The sequence below is a fragment of the Euprymna scolopes genome, chromosome 22 (assembly GCF_053919585.1).
Source record: "Euprymna scolopes isolate OS-2025 chromosome 22, ASM5391958v1, whole genome shotgun sequence".
In the NCBI taxonomy this organism is placed as follows: domain Eukaryota; kingdom Metazoa; phylum Mollusca; class Cephalopoda; order Sepiida; family Sepiolidae; genus Euprymna; species Euprymna scolopes.
Window position 1 is genome coordinate 53432296 of NC_136503.1, and position 21078 is coordinate 53453373.

At 30.4% G+C, this 21078-nt stretch overlaps 1 protein-coding gene across 1 annotated transcript in view; it reads right to left on the minus strand.

Annotated features, from left to right (window-relative positions):
• The window catches only part of LOC145243442 (uncharacterized), a 1410572-nt gene that overhangs the window by 975946 nt on the left and 413548 nt on the right, over positions 1-21078 (minus strand). The window contains exon 3 of the mRNA XM_080106334.1: positions 1557-1828. Within this exon, the coding sequence (XP_079962460.1) occupies positions 1557-1828 (272 nt within the window). The remainder of the gene's footprint in view (positions 1-1556; positions 1829-21078) is intronic.

Below are 21078 nucleotides of genomic sequence, written 5' to 3' on the forward strand. Positions count from 1 at the left end.
TCAAGCAAAATATATTGAATAAAACAAAAACAATTTCATAAGCGACCAATGATTAAAATAAATCTCAGGCAGCCTCCGGAGCACTGTTGAAAGCAATAATTAAAATTAAGGAGGCCTCCAGAGCACAACTAAAAGCAAGTTTCTACCCCCTACTAGGAAAGATCTTATTTTAAGTGAGCTGTGAAAAAATAAAACTCAAGAGGCTTCCAGAGTGCTACTAAAAACACTAAATAAAAAGTAAGGAGACCTCCCAAGCACTATTAAAATCCGGTTTCTAACCGCCATTATCTTTTTATTAGATATTAAAATATGTCCGCAAATAACGTAATAAACAAACAGCGTGACTAACAAATAGGTTTTAGTATAATATAGACCTTTTCACTCTCTATTGACATATGCATGTCTTTTAGTCTCTCTTTACATCTGTATTTCTCCTTCTACTGCCAGTATGCAACAATCCCATTATATGTAATAGCTTAAAAATAATCAAATCTTAATTTTATAAAAACAAAACAAAAAAATTTTAAATAATTTTCTTCAAATGCAAATTTTTTAAGTTCTCTAAAAACAAAAGTATTTAGAATGAAAAAAAAAAAGAATATATTTTATAAAGGTTTAATTAACAAATATTCATGCATAACGAGAAAAATGGAGATAAACATTTTTTTAAATCCAAAAGCAATAGAAATTTACATGATGTCCTTGCAAAGTGAAAGTGCCTATTATATTAGATAGACAAAAGCAGCAGAAAACATTTTGCATCCTGTTGCTTTCACGCGAGGACAATATGCATAAACACATACTAACATAAAACATATACTCTCACACACACACACATATATTGTTTACAGAAAGTTTTAGATGAGACAAGTCATTAGTACCGTCAGTTTCAAACCCGATAATTAGGACCGTTTTAGATACTCACATCAAGCTCTGTTTAGCCAATTGTATATTTTCATTCTTCCGGTTTAATGGCATGTATATTTTCATTCTTCCGGTTTGATGGCATGTATATTTTCATTCTTCCGGTTTAATGGCATGTATATTTTCATTCTTCCGGTTTGATGGCATGTATATTTTCATTCTTCCGGTTTAATGGCATGCATATTTTCATTCTTCCGGTTTAATGGCATGTATATTTTCATTCTTCCGGTTTGATGGCAGGAGTGTTGGCTAAAGAGAACTTGATATGGGTATATAAAACGGTCCTAATTATCGGGTTTGAAACCGACGGTACCAATGACTTGTCTCATCTAAAACTTTCTGTCAACAAAATATAAATATGCTCTTATTTTCGGATTTTCCTTATAATTGAGCACTCTGCTGGATTTCTTCCCCCCCCCAAAAAAAAACTAATTATATATATATATATATACACACACACTCACATATATAATCACATGTACATATATGGAAAAATATATATACATATATATTTTACATAAAGAAAGGGATAACAAAGGAAAGTAAGAGGTAGAGCAAAGAAGAGAGAGGGAGAGATGTTGTGTATTGTTTTAAATGTAAAACAAATACAAAAAAAAATAACGTAAATTTACCTGGATAGGAGGAGAGGAGGATGAGGCAACCTTCGCTCAGGTATTTGCAACCTGGTCCCAGAAGAAAGCCATTGACACAATCTTTTTCTTTGCAAAGGGCTTCAGCTCCCCGATTAAGCCTTTTCGTCATCACATTCTCAAGTACTCCCAGGGAATCTGACAGGGAGAACCTGTTGATTACCTGTGGTAGACGCAATGCTCGCCAGTGGTCAATAAAAATGTTCTTGGACCAAAACTCATTTGCAATATCAGTGGGAATGAACCAACCCGCTCTGAAAGAGAAAAAAAGAAGAAAAAACATAGATGTAAGGTTGGTTGGTTGTTTTTTTTTTTACGGCATATAAACCCTTTTCGGGTTATTTAATGCCGAATCCAAAGATTTTGAAGAAAAAATTTTTAATAGAATATATTTGTTGTTTTCAAGTCGGTTTCTATTTAACCCATAGTTGGAACCCTAACAGGTACTACCACTCCGGGTCTGAGTGGACCTGGGAGCAATAGTAATTAAAGGGTGGCTCCACACTCCCCAAAGCCCACAAGCTGGGGCCTCACCACTGGATATAGTTTAAGGTCATATTCAGGACCCCCACTGAGGGACTTTTACCCTCTGCAGGGGGGCAGCCAGTGTATTCTAATGCCCCATAGATGTAAGTTTTGGAGTTGTAAGAAAAATGTGATTTTAACTTGTTTACATCTGTTCCTTGAATGGCGTTGAGGTTGGACCTTGTTATGTCAATTTCTATTTTTACCAAACTAATACATTTTTAGAACTTGTATCGAAAAATATTTGTGCAATTCTGTAGGAAAAATATGCTACTAAGTGTTTTCACGAGCTGGTAACTATGATGAATTTTTATGCTACTTTAAATCTATTAACCTAGGGTTGGGACAGTTACCCAGTATGGGCGCTGCTCAGACAGAAAGAAACTGCAACCTTGCAACATTTTTCACGCAGAAGAGACGTTGCGAGCTTACCTCTGTTTTATGACAAGTACTCGTCTGAGCTCCAATCTATGCCCCCCCACGCCAAACATGCACGAGAAACACTCGTTTGGCTGTAAACACTATCAATAATTTCCCCCATTCTTTATTTGTGTCTAAACCTAAACGTAGATTCCATGAACCAAGTTGCTTTCATAGAACTGCACACATGTGGAACTGTCTTCTGTTTACCTGCTTTCTAGCTGACTACAATATGGCAGTCTTCAAGTTCAATGTAAACAAGTTCTCGATGAGCTGTTCCCCTTAAGTTATCCAATTTACCAAATTTACACTTCTAACGATTACTATGATATTGTCCTTTTGACCACCGTACACTCTTTAACCCTCATCCTCGAGTGGCCTCTGGGCCTTGATAAGTGGTGATTCCCCTGTAAAAAGAAAAACAAAAAAATATCTGTTTGTACAACTGCAAAGACAGTTATGGCAATGCATCAAACTCTTTATTCGAGAAACCGCATGAATAGGATTCTGAATTAGAACACATCGCTCGGTTGGGATTACCATGATAGATGACACCTGATCGCATCAAATTACTCTCCGACATCCAGCAAAGAACACCAACAATAAATTCGTGAATGCCTCGAAGGAGAGAGATGGATGGTGAGCCATAGCCGTCTAAACTTGCACCGGGCAGGACAAAACTTGAATGAATGAACCTATTGTGTTTATTCATGAAAATCATAAGAAATTACATTTTTATTAGTGTTGGGAGAATTAATCAGAATTGAAACGATCAGAACCTTTGGGAGTATTGGAGTCGGTATCTGAATTGGAAAAAATATGTCTATTTTCCGATGCCAAAAACGATTCCTTTTACTGTGTTTTGTTTTTTTTTGTATGTTTTTATTTAAAACTTAATTTTCCACGGCTTGTATTAATGATGAAATGATAGACTTATTGATTTTAACTACCAGTAAAACTAAAATCTACAAATTACCCCCAACAAGTGTATTTTTACGTTTTCAAAAATATCTGTACATATTACATAGGTTTTGCAGTAATCCCACATAATGAAAACAACTATATATTTATGAATTTAAAAGAATCGTAATCGGTAATTGTACTGAAATTGAGAAAATTATTGGAATCGTCCCATCACTAATCTTAATGTAAAAATAATTCACTGTGAGGCAATGGCGAATATCGTTATGACAACTTTTCTATTCAAAGTATCCAATGAGAATCTGTTTAAAATGAAACATTTCAAATGTTTTGTTATCATGCTATATTCTTTAAATATATGTAGACGAGCATTCAGTTAAAAGAAACCCTTTAGACTTATATGAGATTTGAATTCCGGTATTGACATTGTAAAAAAAATTACTACCTTAATAATGTGTACTTTGCCTTTTTCCTTTCGACAGATAATCGTATATTTCTTTTTTGCATGCGAATAGACAAACTCCCCAAATATAACAACTGTTTTATGGCATATCGGTTGAATCGAAAATTAAATAGAGCTTAAAGGAGACTGTTCAAATCAGACGTAAGTAATAATTGCAGAGTCTAAATATGCTTCAGTTCATAAGTTTTTACGAGTTTGAAAACATGAGTAGATTGTGGTAAATGACGAGTCTTTTTTTTTTATTATCGGATATAAATTGCTTTAAAATGTCCAAACTTTATCTACTCTACTATAATATAAAACTTTGTATGTGTGATATCATTTTCTACAGACCCCGTAATGGATGGACGGATTTTGTGAAATTTCACACAAATGTAATTTATGTATCTGGCATTCTTCTTAGGTAGGGTTTATATCAGAATATCTTAAATAAGTATCGATAATCCATAATAAGCCGATGAAACAAGAAGCAGGCGATTTTGATCAAAATAAACACTTTATACAACCTAACATCACAAGTGCATTTGAGAAGTTTTATTACCACAAAAGCAAGAAGGCCCGACATATAAAATCAACAGCAGGTGACTTCACATGACAGGGACGCGTTTGGAATGAATGTTTCTATTTAAAGCATAATTGATCCATGATACTTGACTTTTGCATTTTAAACTATAATTCAAAGCTTCTTTCTTAGAACTGCACGCCTGTGGAACTCTCTTCTGTTTGCCTGTTCCCACCTGACTAAAACTTGGATGTCTTCAAGTCCAACATAAACAAGTTCCTGTTGAACCGTTCCCTTAAGTAAGACTCTTTATCAGATCTCCATTACTAGAGATTACTGCGATATTATCCCATTGATTACTGTACACGCAATAACCCTTATCCCCGAGTGGCCTCTGGGCCTTAATAAGTGGTGACTTCCTTGTAAAAAAAAAAGAAAGAAAATTCAAGTCGCTGTATATAAAAATAATCTTGGAAAATCAACAGAAGGTTCTCCACAGTGCAATGTAGGCTAAGTCATTGCAGGAAGGAATGTGAAGCCTTTTCCCAGTACACCGCGATGGGTCCCCAACTAAAGCACGCAAAAAATCTAATTGATAGTGAAAAGAGCAACTTAACCGATTTTGATGACAATAAAAATATGGGTGTGTGTAACATTAGTTGATCATCATTCAATCCCGAGCAACGTCGAGTCTCCATGCTAGTCGGTTATAAATAGTTTAAAAATGTCTAAACTTTAAATATTTATATAATTTTACTTTTATATTATTGATTCTGGTGTTGTCCGGGAATCTTTTTTTATTTTCAACTTTATTTGCCTTTTCTCTTAATTTATTCATGAGAAAATATTTACACAACTAGAGACATTTTATACTGTTAAAACTGGCAAAAGTTATAGACCGTTAACTTAAATTGAGTTCTTCATGTCAAACTTCTAGAGTAAATGTGGTATAATGGTAACTAATCCTCAATAATCTGTAACTGTGCACCGAACGGATAGCATAATACTAAGTTCGCTACGGCTTACTTTTACAAAGTCCATACACATTTTCATCCAGATTGGGCCAGTAATTTCCGAAAAAATATTTTATTATAAAATAATGTGCTATAAAATAATGAATTATAAAATAATAAATTAAAAAATCTATTATAAAATAATGAAAATAATGTATTAAAAAATAATGTATTCGAGTAAATGTGGTATTGTGGTGATTGATTCCTATTAATCCCTAACTGTGAATCTAACAGATATCGTAATATTTAGTTCACTACATCTAATCTTAATAAAAGTCTATAAAATATTTCAAATCGGACTAATAGTTTCCGAGAAAAATGGAACACACAGGCAGTATAAGAGAAATATATTATAGATTCAACAAAGAAATATTATCCAAAAAAATCAGTTTCAGAGTAAAATGAATGCCTTTGGATGCATTGATGTTTCGAATTCATAAATACAACAAAATATTTATTTAGTGGGAGGTAGTCGTTAGCTTAATTTTGAGGAATTTTATTTTAAAATTATAATTTGTTTTTTTACATTTAATTATTTTTCTTCAAAAAAAAAAAATAATAATAATTACCATGAATTTAATTCCTTTGTTACCTCTAGGAAGAAAGCAAATATATCAATTACATTGATAATATCATTTTTTTTTTCGTCCAAACTTTCTATAATTCTAGCATGCGTCCCCAGGCGATCATGGTTAAACAATTTGGAAAACTTGAATCATGAGAAATATAATTATTATTATAAATACTTTTTAAATGACAAGATATTTAATTGTTCATTAATTTTGTATTTCTCTCCCTATACGTTTCTTTACTCTCCTATATGTGTCTCCATTTATTATAATCTTTTCCCATCTACATTATGAACATCTTTTCTACTTGCTATATATATATATATATATATATATATATATATATATATATATATAATATAAAGCTGTGTGTGTATCTGGTCACGAATAGGCTCCTATATGGTTGACTATTTTAAAAAAACTGATTACATATATTAATAGAAGATGTATCGAGACACAGGAATGGGTATGTTTGATTCTGCAGAACGGTGGTTCATTAAAATTGTGGGGTCTGCGTTCGCGCCTGGTCCACAAAGTATGGAAATAAAAAATTTAAAAATTAAAAATAAAAAAGTTTACAAGTGTTTTTGATATAGATGTACATAAGAATACTTTGATAAGTATGTTTTAACTTAAATAGGGATGGTATAATAAAATTGTGGGGTCTGCATTCGTGCCTGGCCTCCATAGAATGGAAAAAGGCACAAACTTTAATAAAGACTTTTCATATCTATCTGCGTAAGTATACTTTGATAATTATGTTTCAGTTTGAAGAAATATGGTATAATAAAATTATGGGGTGTTCGTTCGCGCCTAACCTCCATAGAATGGAAATATGTCACAAAGTTTAACAAGGTTTTTTAATAAGTGTTTCAGTGTGAACAGGTATGGTATAATAAATTATGGGGTTTATCTATTTTATTTTTACTTTCATCATATTTTGCTTTGGTTTTGATACCCCCAGATTTGAAGCTATCTCTTTACAACCCTTCCTTTTCATAACCTATCATACTTTCATAAATCAGCTGTAGGCTGTTTTTGAACCCAGTCAACGACGAGTACTTATGCTAGTATATATATATATATATATATATATATATATATATATATATATATATATATAAAGTCCAAGTCCATCTCATTTTTTAGACAAGTGTCGTTTTTTGAAACATTTTGTTTAGAAATCTCATGTCCTAAAAAGATTCTTTTTCCTTATTGATCTGATGATGTAAGAAAGTTTTATTTTATTTTAAATTATCATCTTTTATTTCTTTATATATATATATATATATATATATATATATATATATATATATATATATATATATATATATATATATATAAATTAAGGTAAATGTAAGTAACCAATTAATTTACAATTTGACATTAAGCAGAAATGAAATATATCGTAATGACTTATGACTATCGATTGAAATAGTTTTAATACAAACATTTTATATTGAACAGATTAGTGAATTAATTTATAATATACATCGATTTAATTTTTTAATGACATTAAGTGAAAGACATAAAAACTGTATAAACATTACTTATTAGTGGGATATGGATGGCAATGTGTTAGGTATATTAAAAGTATGAATGTTAAAATAATTTTTTAAAAAGAAAAAGAACAGTTAATATATTGTTAGATTTGGTCTAACTCTATCATACTTGAAATTAGTTTTAACTTTTTACGCTTAAGGTAAACAATTGAGTATTCAGCAAAATTTTAATCTCAACCAAACGTAATTATAGGTTTTGAATTGACTGATACTAAAGAATTATTATTGAAATTGTAATAAACTTGATTTTAACAGTCAAGTGAACTGAATTATGTATGGTTTCAATTCAAATCAATAAATTATTTAATATAACCGTAAAGGTCAATCGTTTTTTTTTTTTTAGTTTAGTTTAGTTTCGTATATGCAAACGTGTATAATAGTTTATAATTATTGATATTATTTCCATTAGTATGCATACATAAATTAGAATTAATAAATTGACTAATTATTAAATAGAACATTTTGGTAGAATATTCATAAATTAATAGAGAATGTTAGTACGGATACTTGACTTTATTTTTAAATTCAAAATGGCGTAATGGAAACATATTAAAGGTATTTGCAGCTTCTCTTCCAATTTTCGGATTTTACTCATGTCAAATCACACTTTATTTCGTTTTGACGGATTGATTGTTGCTATTTCTTGTGATGAGTTAAGGGCATAATAGATTCACTATTAATAGATATAATACGCAGTGATAGATTTTGAGCTATGAAACAGATGTTGTCAAGAATTGTAAATGTCAATCTAATTAAAGGAATAAATTATAAGATGGTCAACATCATGAACTTTGGAATATGGTCTTTTGTCATTTATTCACTATATTGCTCTGTAATTACATTGAGCTTCTTAAATAAGGATCAGTATATATTATAAGAAAATATATTTCTACAAAAATATATATGTGGTAATTTATAAAAATATATGGTAATTAAGCTACACGGAATCTTCCCTGTTTTTTTTTAAATTCAATTTTCACCCCAAGCGAGGTTCAGTGCCACTTTGAAGTAGGGTGCTATTATCGGGGACATAAATTGTAGGGATTTTTTGAAGGGAGACGAGTAGCAAGATGTCTGTTCACATTAGCCTTGAACTTCTGCATGTCAGTACAGTTGGGAAAGCAAAATCCCGGAAGGGAGTTCCAAAGTCTAGCAGTTATGGGAAGAAACTATTGGAGTAGAAGGCTTTCTTACATCTAGGGATCTCTACTGTGTAGGGGTGGGATTTCGCTGCTTGTCGGGTTTGTCAATGGTATTTATGTCAAGGGGGTATGAGTGCTTGTAGTTCGTCAGAGCATTTACCATTAAAATATTTGTAGAACAGACAGAGAGATGCAACATTTCGTCAATGGGACAGAGGCTGAAGCTTAGATAACAGCTCATGACCTATCCTTGTAAGGAATCGTTAGACTAAAATGAATAGAATTCGTGTTACCTGGTGTTTATATATTCGCATAGTGTTTAGTTTACAAAACTAAACAATCATATTCATTTTTATTCCTATACATTTAGACAAAGGTTTGGCTGACATCTACTACCTATTCTACTGTTCTGTTTTGCATCGGCTTATGTTTTCATATATAACTACCTAGCTTTATTCACGTATTAAGCACCGTTGAAGTCAATACTGAAAATCTATACATAAAATATATCTCCTCATAAGATTTCATATGAACACATAGAATATATATATTATATATGTGGATAAGAAAACACAGCTATATTCAAAATTCCAAGATTTTTTTTAATAGGTCTAAATTTCCATATCTTTTACAGCCTTTGTTTCGTAACACAGAAACAATTAGTTATTAGTATGTCAATAATGTTTTTTTTTCTGCATTGGTACATCAGAAAAATTGGAACTTTTTAACTTTAAAAAATAAAATTTACCTTCACAAGTTGGAACAACTCCCTAATTTTTTTTCGGCACAATTCATTTTTTTTCTTTTTATAGTTAAAAAAATCTAAATTTTCTGATGCATCAATGCGGAAAAAATTCAATTTTGACATAATAATTATAATAATAAAAAAATTTTTCTATTACGAAATAAATGCTGTAAAAGATATGGAAATTTTGACATGTTGAAATAAATAAATGGTAAGATGAATAATATCTTGGAATTTGGAATATAGTTGTTTTTGTCATCTATTTGTTTATGCTCTGTTCTTAAATTTGATATATATCGAGCTTCATACATAAAAGGGTTGGTATAAATAAAAGGTGAAATATAATTGAAAAATCGTATTTTTTTTCCATAAACATATATATCTTAATTATAAAACTCTGTGAACTGTCCTTGCTTGCTTGCATCTTGTAATAAATACATTTACCAAGAATTATTCGTAAGTTTCTGGTTTCGGTTTCGATTCGAGCTGATGGCAGTCAAATCATATTTTTTTTTACTTTTGAAATTACCATTATATAATAGATACAATATAATTTATAATAATCAATAGAGAATTGATTACTATAATAACATATATGAAATCTGCATAAATTAAAATGATATATTTGAGCATATTTTACGACCGGGCGTCTCTGCTAGCGCGCACGCGCGTGTGTGTGTTGTCCTTTTAAAACAACCATTTTAGTATGAATGTCTTGTAAAGGCTCTTCCAGAAATAGCTTATTATTAAACATTCCTAAATAATAATTATGATTTTTGATGTGATGTTTCATATGGTTCTTATTTATACATATCTCATGCATTATGTTCGATATTAAAGTATAGCTGTATAACGAAGCTATTACTAACCAGCATAGCGTTACCATCGTTGGCCAAAAAAAGAATCTATGAGGCATGTGTACGCAGTGTGATGATGTATGGAAGTGGCACCTAGCAGGTGAGGATTGAGGACATGTATTGCATGGAGACTAATAATATGAAACCGATACGATGGACGTGTAATCTGAGTTTTAAAACAAGGCTTAGTCCTGACGATCTTAGAGGAAGATTAAATCTGTACAGTATAGGAAGAACTGTGCAGAACAGGAGACTTCGTTGGTATGACCACGTTGAAAAAATGAATTAGAGTTCTTGGATTAGTAGATGTAGAACAGTTAAGTTAGAAAGTTCAGTTAATAGGGAAGTGCCAAGGAAAATATTAAGAGGGGGTGATCAGGATAGAGTTAAGTAAAGGATAAATTAAGACCTGAACAGAGATAGGTTTATTTAGAAATAAATTTCTTGGGGATATCCGATGCATGCACGCATATAAAATAGACACGATGGTGATGATGATGATGATGAAAATCAATTTTTTTTTTTTAGTTAAAAAATACTCTACCAAATTTTCGCAAAATATATTTGGAAATGAAAAACATTTAATAGTTTATGGGATTTCTCATCATATGAATTATTCAGACTACTGTTCTCATTTTGAGTGACATTTTCACAACGTTTCCGTCGATGTAACCTCCGACCTTCTTTGAGTATACCTTGCTGAACTCAGAAATGTTTCTGTCGAATTCGTAAGTCAAGGAGTCGCATACTCGTCATGACAGGATAGATATCCTAAGTAATTCGCAATGTATTTTTTGGTCGCTCAAACTGACAATTGAATATTCAACCTTCAGGAGAATATCGCTTTTACAATTGATTTTTTACTAAATAAACTAACCACTGCGCTACGGGTTCTTGTGGACTAACCAATCCTCACCTTAAAAATCCAGAAACGTTTATGGTGTTCGTTTTTTATTTTTTTTTTCTACATTTAACAATTTTTAATGGGAATTTTGGGAAAATGAAATTATGTTTCCTTAAGGTATTGTTTGTCATTAAAAATTTATTAAATAAATATTTTTTGAATTAAAAGCTAATTTAAACAAATCTGAGTCGGATGGTTGTTAATACATCAGTGATGTCAAAATATAAACTATATATACAAAATATAAACTATATATACAAAATATAAACTATATATACAAAATATAAACTATATATACAAAATATAAACTATATATACAAAATATAAACTATATATACAAAATATAAACTATATATACAAAATATAAACTATATATACAAAATATAAACTATATATACAAAATATAAACTATATATACAAAAGCGTAGTCAAAACATTGAATGCAATTCTTTTCAATTTCAACTTGTCAAATGACGTGAGTATTTTAGACTGATTTTTTTTATGCAAATAGAATTTTAATTTCTTTAATTTCTAACCTCACAAATTCTTGGCATCATTAACATGAATCGTGTTGGAAACCGATAAAATTGATTTTTTGCTTTATTTGTGGAAAAATTAAAAAAAAAAAACATTTTCATACTCTTTTTAAGACAATGAAAAAAAAATACTAATCAACAAAGTATTCTAAGAAATTTCCCGGTGTTAATTATCAAATAGACTGCTTGTCTGTTGCAAGTTTATGCGGACATTAACGCGAATGAAACATTTTATAAGTACTTTTTTTCTAATTTGTGTGTGTGTGTCTCTCTCCATATATATATATATATATATATATATATATATATATATATATATATATATATATATATATATATATATATTACTAGCTAGACGCTTGGTCATGCAATACACTTAAGCATGATATTTAATTCATGCAGATTGCATATGTATCATTATAGAATCAATCCTCTATTGATTATATATTACGAGGAACTTTTGCCCGGCGAACTAATTCGCAAAAAAAAAAAAAAAAAAAGAATAATAATAAATGAATAATAATAATAATAATAATAATAATAATAATAATAATAATAATAATAATAATAATAAATGAATAATAATAATAATAATAATAATAAATGAATAATAATAATAATAAATGAATAATAATAATAAATGAATAATAATAATAAATGAATAATAATAATGATAATAATAATAAATGAATAATAATAATGATAATAAATGAATAATAATAATGATAATAAATGAATAATAAATGAATAATAAATGAATAATGATAATAATGATAATGTTGCTCATCAAATTCCGTTTGTGTTTGTTTACAATATCACATCATCAGAAAATTTGAGATTGACGACCTAAAAAATAGTCTTTCTTCTCTTATAAATGAAAAGAAGATTTTTTACAGGAGAATATTTTATGTTACACCGGTCAAAATTACACAGGTCAAAATTACACCGGTCAAAATTACACCGGTCAAAATTACACCGGTCAAAATTACACCGGTCAAAATTACACCGGTCAAAATTACACCGGTCAAAATTACACCGGTCAAAATTACACCGGTCAAAATTACACCGGTATAACAAAAAATATTCACCTGTAAAAATTCTTTTTCATCTATAGATATTTTTAGATCAGGTGTTTTTCGATTTTCGATACGTATCGAATAGATATCTGTACAAAACATATCTAAGAACACTGCCAGACATATAAATTACCTTTGTGTGAAATTTGCAAGAGAAAGGCTCAGTTCGTTTCGGAACCTATAAGGAAATAATTATCACGCAAACAAAGTGACTTATATATATAGACTTGCAGGGAGACCCGACGTTGTCCGAGATTTAAGGATGATCAATGAATGTTTCACACTCCCATATTTATTATGATCGAAAAAAAGTCAAGTATTATACTTCAATTTTGCTTTAAAAAGAAACATTCATTTCAAACGCGCTCCAATCATATCAAAGAATCTACATTTGATTTTATCTGCCTGGCATTTCTTCTTGTGCGGTGATAATGGCTTGAATTTAAGTTTAAAATTAAAAAGTCAAGTATCATGGTGTAATTGTGCTTTAAACAGAAACATTTCGAACCCGCCCCTGTCATATCGAAGAATCTACTGTTGGTTTTATATGTCGGGCCTTTTGGCTTATGTGGTAATAAAACTTCTCAAATTCATTTTAATGTTAGGCTTTGTAAGGTGTTAACTTTGGTTAAAATCGCCTATTTCTTCTTTCATCGGATTATTTCGATTATTGATTATCGATATTTATAGAAGACATTCCGACGCAAAACCTTTCTAACACAGACAGGCACATAAAGAACCTTCGTGTCCCAGCCGTTTTCGAGTTCATATGGAACGAACTCACAGACACACACATAAAGTTCCATATATGTATATATAAGTGACATTGTCTATATGTATGGAAAATGTCTCTACCAAACTCCTCTCAGAATATTTAATTTACAGACTTGAAACTTGATATATATCCCATTTTAGAATATCGGGAACACTTTCAATTTGTTTTTAGCCGGTAAAAATGGTTTCTAAGGGGTCAAAACTGAAAATAATATCAGTTGACCTTGGCAGGAGAAAATCGATTAACTTTTGAGCATGAGTAGATATACATTTAAACTTTTACATTTTAAGTCGTCGTTTAATTTTTAGCTTTTTTTTTAAATACATCTGGTGGTAACAACAAAGTCGTCTTTAATTTTTAGCTTTTTTGAAATACATCTGGTGGTAACAACAAAGTCGTCGTTTAATTTTTAGCTTTTTTTTAAATACATCTGGTGGTAACAACAAAGTCGTCCTTTCATTTTTAGCTATTTTTTTAATACATCTGGTGGTAACAACAAAGTCGTCGTTTAATTTTTAGCTTTTTTTTAATACATCTGGTGGTAACAACAAAGTCGTCGTTTAATTTTTAGCCTTTTTTTAATACATCTGGTGGTAACAACAAAGTCGTCGTTTAATTTTTAGCTTTTTTTTTAATACATCTGGTGGTAACAATAAAGGTTGAAGCGATGAATAACAAATATGGCTGGAGTGCTGAATTTTTGTTTGAAATTCCAGCTGATGGCATCGAACCCATTTTTTTAAAACTTTTGTATTCCCGGTCGGGGCGTCTCAGGCAGCAATAAACTAACTCTACCCTAAAGTTGGGAGTCAAGGCCTAGAAAAGTGGACCTTCTTGACTACCCAGGATGAATACTTCAGCTCGACAGATGGAAAATCACCAGAATAGCCCAGTTTCTGTTAGACTGATTGTCGAGATTGGATGCTTGAATTGTACATCCTATCTATGGTCACCGGACAGTGACGGAATGCCTATACTAAACCACAACCACTTAATTGTGATAGTATTTATTGTGTCTGGAAAAGTCCATTCATCTCTTAATCATGTAAACCTACTTATATAATAAATATTTTATAATTATACATTTTGGAATATTCTTGATAAGCGTAAGAGTGGGTAAGGTGAAATATATTCAGTTAAATTTAATATCATTCAAAGAAGGTAAATGAGGGCTAAAATCCATTCAAAAACATGTCTGTTGGATTTCAATAAATATTAGGTTGGTGCAAAAATAATCTCTCTCTCTCTCTCTCTCTCTCTCTCTCTCTCTCTCATATATATAACATAAAAAACGACATTATTTTGGCACCAACCAAATGCTTAAAATTCAGTTTCTTTGGAGTATTTTAAAGAAGTTTTACGGCAGCATAGTACGGGAAATCTTCTCAATTGAAACTACAAAATTGTCTGATTTACATAAATGCTCACCCATAGTCATGAATTCAGCAAATATTCCTTGAATTTTAATTTGTTCTTAAGATATTTTAAGCTTAAGCCCTAAATTATATATATTTTGTATGAAACGAAGACCATTTAACATATTTTCATCAAAATTGCAACAACAATTTAAAGCTTAGTCACATTTTATTCTTCATTAGTAAAGGATATAAAACTGGGACAAAAATTGTTCACTGAATTAATTTTCTTTTTTATTATTTCGTTTATTATACCTTCTACTTTTTTTATTTCTCATTCATCAATTTTTTCTTTTGTCTACTTTGTCTTTAATCCAAATATTTTTCCTATTTTAATTTATTTCTATAATTCCTTTTTTCTTCCTTTCATTTTCCTTCTTATTTTTGTTTATTCATTTTAATTTTTCATTCATTTTAATTCTTATTCTTTCACTCACTAAACTTAATTTTTTTTCTTTTATCATTCTAATTTTGATTCTTTCGTTCATTCAATTTTAATTCTTACTCTCCAGTTCATATATTTTGTTCATTTCTTAATTTTTTAAAATAATTTTCCATATTTTTAATTCATTTTTGTATGTTTTTTTTTTCATTTTTGTAAAAAATTATTTTCCTTATCTTTTCATTTATTTTCCTTATTTTCTCATTCACTTTCATTATTATTTCAGTATTTTTCATTCATTTTTATTATTTTCTTTCATTTATTTTCATTTTTCTATTCGTCTTTGATTCCTTTTCATTATTTTTTAAATTCATTTTTATTCGATTAATTTTCAATCTTATTCTCTCTCATTCTGTCTATCTTCCCTTTTTTTGTTTTGTTATTCGATTTTCCTTGTATTTATTTGTTCATTCATTTTTTCCTTCTTTTCGTTTTAATTTCTATTTCAACACACACAAAAAAGCAAAATCAACACCATGTCTGAGATTTCCTCACTGAATTCAATAAATTGAATCCCTCTGGCAAATTTGTATCTTAGGAAAAAATCGTTTAATGTATCAATCTCGTGTCCATCAGCATTACAAATTCGCAGAACATTTTTCTGCGTTTCATTTCATTATTTTTCAACGATATATTTTCAATAAAAAGAAAACTAATACAAAAAAAAAGGAAAGCTACAAGATAATCCCCGAAAGTTATCAGAGAATATCTTAAATTACTGAAAAATAGCCATTTAATTGAGAAAGAAATTATCTTTGCATGTTTCTATTTCGTTGGTTCTTGGATCCGTCTCAGAATATTGGATATAAAAAAAAGCAAAAAATAAAAAAAATAAAAAATAAAATAAAAACAGAGAGCGAAGGACACTCTTTGAAATATCCGGCTCTCAAACGCGATGCACACGTTAATGTAATTTAATATTAAATGTTGAAGGAATGGTTACGTTAGCCTATTTTGCGAAAAAAATAATAATAACGTAAATAACTTGTGATTATAAAATTGTGAGCATAATTTCCGGATTATAACAAACACTTTGTGGTCATAATTTTGTGATCATAACATCAATTCGTTACACTCCTAACACTGTAACCATGTCATAAATTACGTTTCGGGATTTTTGAGATGAGAATTGGTAATTCGTCTTATCTGGAATCTTCTTTTTCTTTCTATTATCTTTTCTGAGTGATATTCTCCTGAAGATTCAATTCTCAGTGTGAGCGACTGAAAAATACAATTACGAATTACTTAGGATCTCTATCCAGTCATGGTTGACGGAAGGAGAGCATGCTACTCCCTTCTTTGAAGTAAATGAAAGGTTCCGTTGGAAATTCCCGAGTTCGACAAGAAGGTCGAAGGTCATATCGACCGAAACGTCATGAAAATGACACTCAAGATTACAAATAATGCGCAGATCATAGCTACTTTGTGATCTTAGTTTTTATCTTAACCATATTTCATTGGATCAAATTCTATACTATGATCATAATTTCATGATCATAATCACTTAAATCATAACATAGTCGTTATAAATTTATGATCATTCATATTAAGAACTGGTAGGGAAACTCGAAGTTGCTTGGGATTGAATGACGGTCAACGGATGTTTTACATTTCCAATATTTTTGCCATCGAAACTAGTGGTATCGATCATTTTTCAATCAAATCGATTGATTACCTACTCTAGTCGGAAACTCATCACTGTGCACCAGAAGGAAGCTTCACATGCCTCCTCGCAGTGACTTAGTCCCCAATACATTGTAGTCTATATTGCACTGTAGAGAACATACTGTTGATTTTATAAAATTATTTTTTATTATGGCTGAATTAAAGTTTAAAACGTAAAAGTCAAGTATTATGGTTCAATTGTGCTCTGAACAGAAACATTTATTTCCAACACGCTCCTGTTGTATCAAATGAAGCTACTGTTAAATTTATTCGACGGGCCCTTCTGAAAATAAAATTTCTTGTGATGTTAAGCTGTATAACGGTGTTAACTTTGGTCACAATCGAACTTTCTTTTCTTTAATCGAATTTTTTTTCTCGATTATCAATACGTATTTGGAGGAATTCTGATACAGAACATATCTAAGACCACTCTCGGACACATAAAGTACATTTGTGTTTTTTTTCAAAAATTGGAGTCCATAGGGAACAAACTTACACACACAGTAGAGATGATAACTAATCCTAACAGAATCGCATTTAATAATACTATTGAAGAGTAAATCAAACATGATCTTTCAGAAGTATTTTATTATCTTGTTAGATGTTATTTTTTGCAACAATGAATTAATATTTATTATGTTTCTTTATTTTGGAGATGATGATGGATGATTCTTATTTGGATTATTTGGACTACTGCTCTCATATGGAGTTTTTTTTTCACAACGTGTAGGCTCATGTAACCTCCGACATTCTTTAAGTGTACCTTGTTAAATTCGAGAATCTTTTTGTGGAACTTTGGGATATGCACGAAATTTTAAATAGGACCCGTTAATTATCATGCTCTCGTTCCGTCAGCCGCTACGAGGTAGAAGTACTAAGTATTCCATTCTGGCTATCGTCTGTACTGATTATATTTAACCTTCAACTTTCAGAATACCGTCACTCACAAAGGATCCGTCGTCTAAGGGATACAGTATTTGGCAAAACTCTCTTGTAAGTGACACTCTTCTGGAGGTTTCAGATTCAATCTTCAGTGTGGGCGATACTCAGAATACAATTGTGATTTAATTAAGACTTTTACGAAGTCATGGCTGATAGATGTGAGCATGTTATTGCTGTTGCTAAAATACAAGGTCCCCTTTGAAATTTTGTGCAGATTACTACGTTCGACAAGATATATCTGGAGAAGTTCGAAGGATAAATCGGCCAAAATTCCAGAAAAACACTCAAGATGATAACAGTAATCTAAATAATCTCTAATATAAAACTAACTTTGTTTGTCTGTATGTGTGTCAGTTTATTCCATATAGACTCCACAGCGCCTGAGCCGATTTTCATTCATTCTCCTTATTTTTTCATTCACTGTGAATATTATTTCAACCATTTTCAGTACTTGTCATTCATTTTCATTAATTTTTTCATTCTTGCTTGCTCCTCTGACAGTGACCGTAAAATCATAGACGTCGTTCCTTGATGGTAGTAGATATGGCAGGTAAGTTTCCGTGAAGTTGCTGCTTCGTGGGATGATCTTGCCAATATATATTTAACACTATACGTAGCATGTTGGTGTAGTGCCACCTAGCTTTATTTCCAATCTTGTCGTGAATGTCCGTAAACAAGGATAGAATCCACCACTGCTCTGACGAACTGCCTTTTCACCTTGTCAGTTAACCTTGAAGTCCATACTGACCGTAGCTTATCTAATGCAGTCCATGCTTTTGAGATACGAATTCCGATATCTGTCTCTGTGGAACCTATGTTGCTGCCCAGGTACGTGAACTCAGTGACTTCTTTCAGTGTGGTTCAATCTAAAGCTTTGATCCCTCCCTCTCCGCGTTGAAAGTCATAAACTTTGTTTTATTCGCATTAACATAAAGACCAATGTCATTTGCAGCCTTTCCTATCTCACGTAACGGCGTTTGCACGTCAGCAGCGTTATTCGCGAACATAGCAATATCGTCTGCGTAATCGGTGTCAGTTATGTGTGCTGATAGATGGCATTTGTTTCTGGATTCATTTAACGTGAAATCAGTGTGCTGTGTATATCAACAGAGGTGCGATGTACACAGTCAAGAAAGACAATGAAAAGAAAAGGGGCTAAAGTATCTCCTTGAAAAACACCGGCGCCATGTTAGAGAATTCAGTGTCACCCTCTGGCGATCTGACCATTGCTCAATTATGTTTGTATAGCATCAGGATAAAGTTAATGACTTCGTTTGGAATGCCAATTTTTATTACGAAAGAATTTCATGCTTAAGCATGTGTATGCAGAAACTGAGTTTTTCTTTGTTTTAACCAGTAGGCCATTGCTTATCAAGCTCCACAGATCACCTAAGCATATGAGTTAAAGATATTAATCCATGCGAGTCATCTACCCTGACGACTCTCTCAGCCGGTGAGGCAGTAATATAAAAATAAAGGACTGATTATTTTTTATAATGAAGAATATAAACACGTAAATTACAGACTTCAATAACGGATACAAAGAGAATATTTTATTTAATTTATACAGAATGCCAACATCAATATATTACATATGAATGAGTCCTCTGTGAAATTTCCACAGGTTCTGCTTGTATATTTGATTTTCGGATGGGAAGTTGTAAACATTATGTTTCCTAAAACTTGTAAATACTAAAAAAGAATTTGAGGCATATTCATTAATGCCATAATTCATATGGTTGAAATTTCAATAATATCGGAAACATCTGAATTTTCATGATGGGCTTTTCCTTCACTTTTCCGAACTAAATACAGCTAAATATAGGCGATGTTCGGACCTCATACGTTGTATTTAAAATACATAATTATTTATTAATTAGTTTAGGATAGAATTCCAGACATACGAATACATAACATAACTTAGGTTTATTACGGAAACATTTTTGGAACATATGTGTTTGAAAACTTTTAGTTTACATAAATTTCCGCATATTTTTACAACAGACAAACAGTCTATTTGATAATTAACATCGAGACATATTTAGATGCTTTTTTTTGTTTCGTATTTTTATTGCTTTAAAAAGAGTATGGAAATTTTCTTTAATTTTCTCCAAATGATAAAAAAAGGCAATTTTATTGGTTTCCAACCCAATTCATGGTTGGTGATAATGAAAAGAGTTTGCAAGGTTAGAAAGGAAAGAAAACAAAAGTAAAATATGATTTGCATTATAACGACGTCATTTGACTTAAGAAATGTCGAGTCATTTTAAAAGCAGAAATTGAAAAGAAATACATCAAATTTCTTGCATACATATTTGTATATAGTTTATGTTTTGTTAGCAAATTTTCATGTACACATCACAAATGTCCTAACTACCGTTCGACCGAAATTTGTTTAAATTGACTTTTAATAATAAAAATTAAAATAAAAAAAACATCTTCAATGAAGTTGATGGTCAAACAATGCTTTAATGAATATGGCAGCATGTAAAACGGAAATACAACTGAATTTGATAATAATGATAGATTATATATATATATTTATATATATATATTATCTATATATATAAATATAACTGAATATAATAATAATTACAGATAATCTATCTATCTATCTATATATATATATATATATATAAATATAACTGAATATAATAATAATTACAGATTATCTATCTATCTATCTATATAAATATATATATATATATAACTGAATATAATAATTACAGATTATATATATATATATATATATATATAACTGAATATAATAATTACAGATTATATATATATATATATATATATATATATATATATATATATATATATATATATATATATATATACCTGGGTAATTGCGCCAACTAGCTAAAAGTGATCTTTTGGTAACCACGCATATCAAGAGCTCATTTCTTTTAGTCGGCGTAATTACCCCCGGATTTGGCGCAATTACCATAAAGTATGATATATATATATATATATATATATATATATTTATATATATATATTCAAAATGGTGTAATGTGAACATAT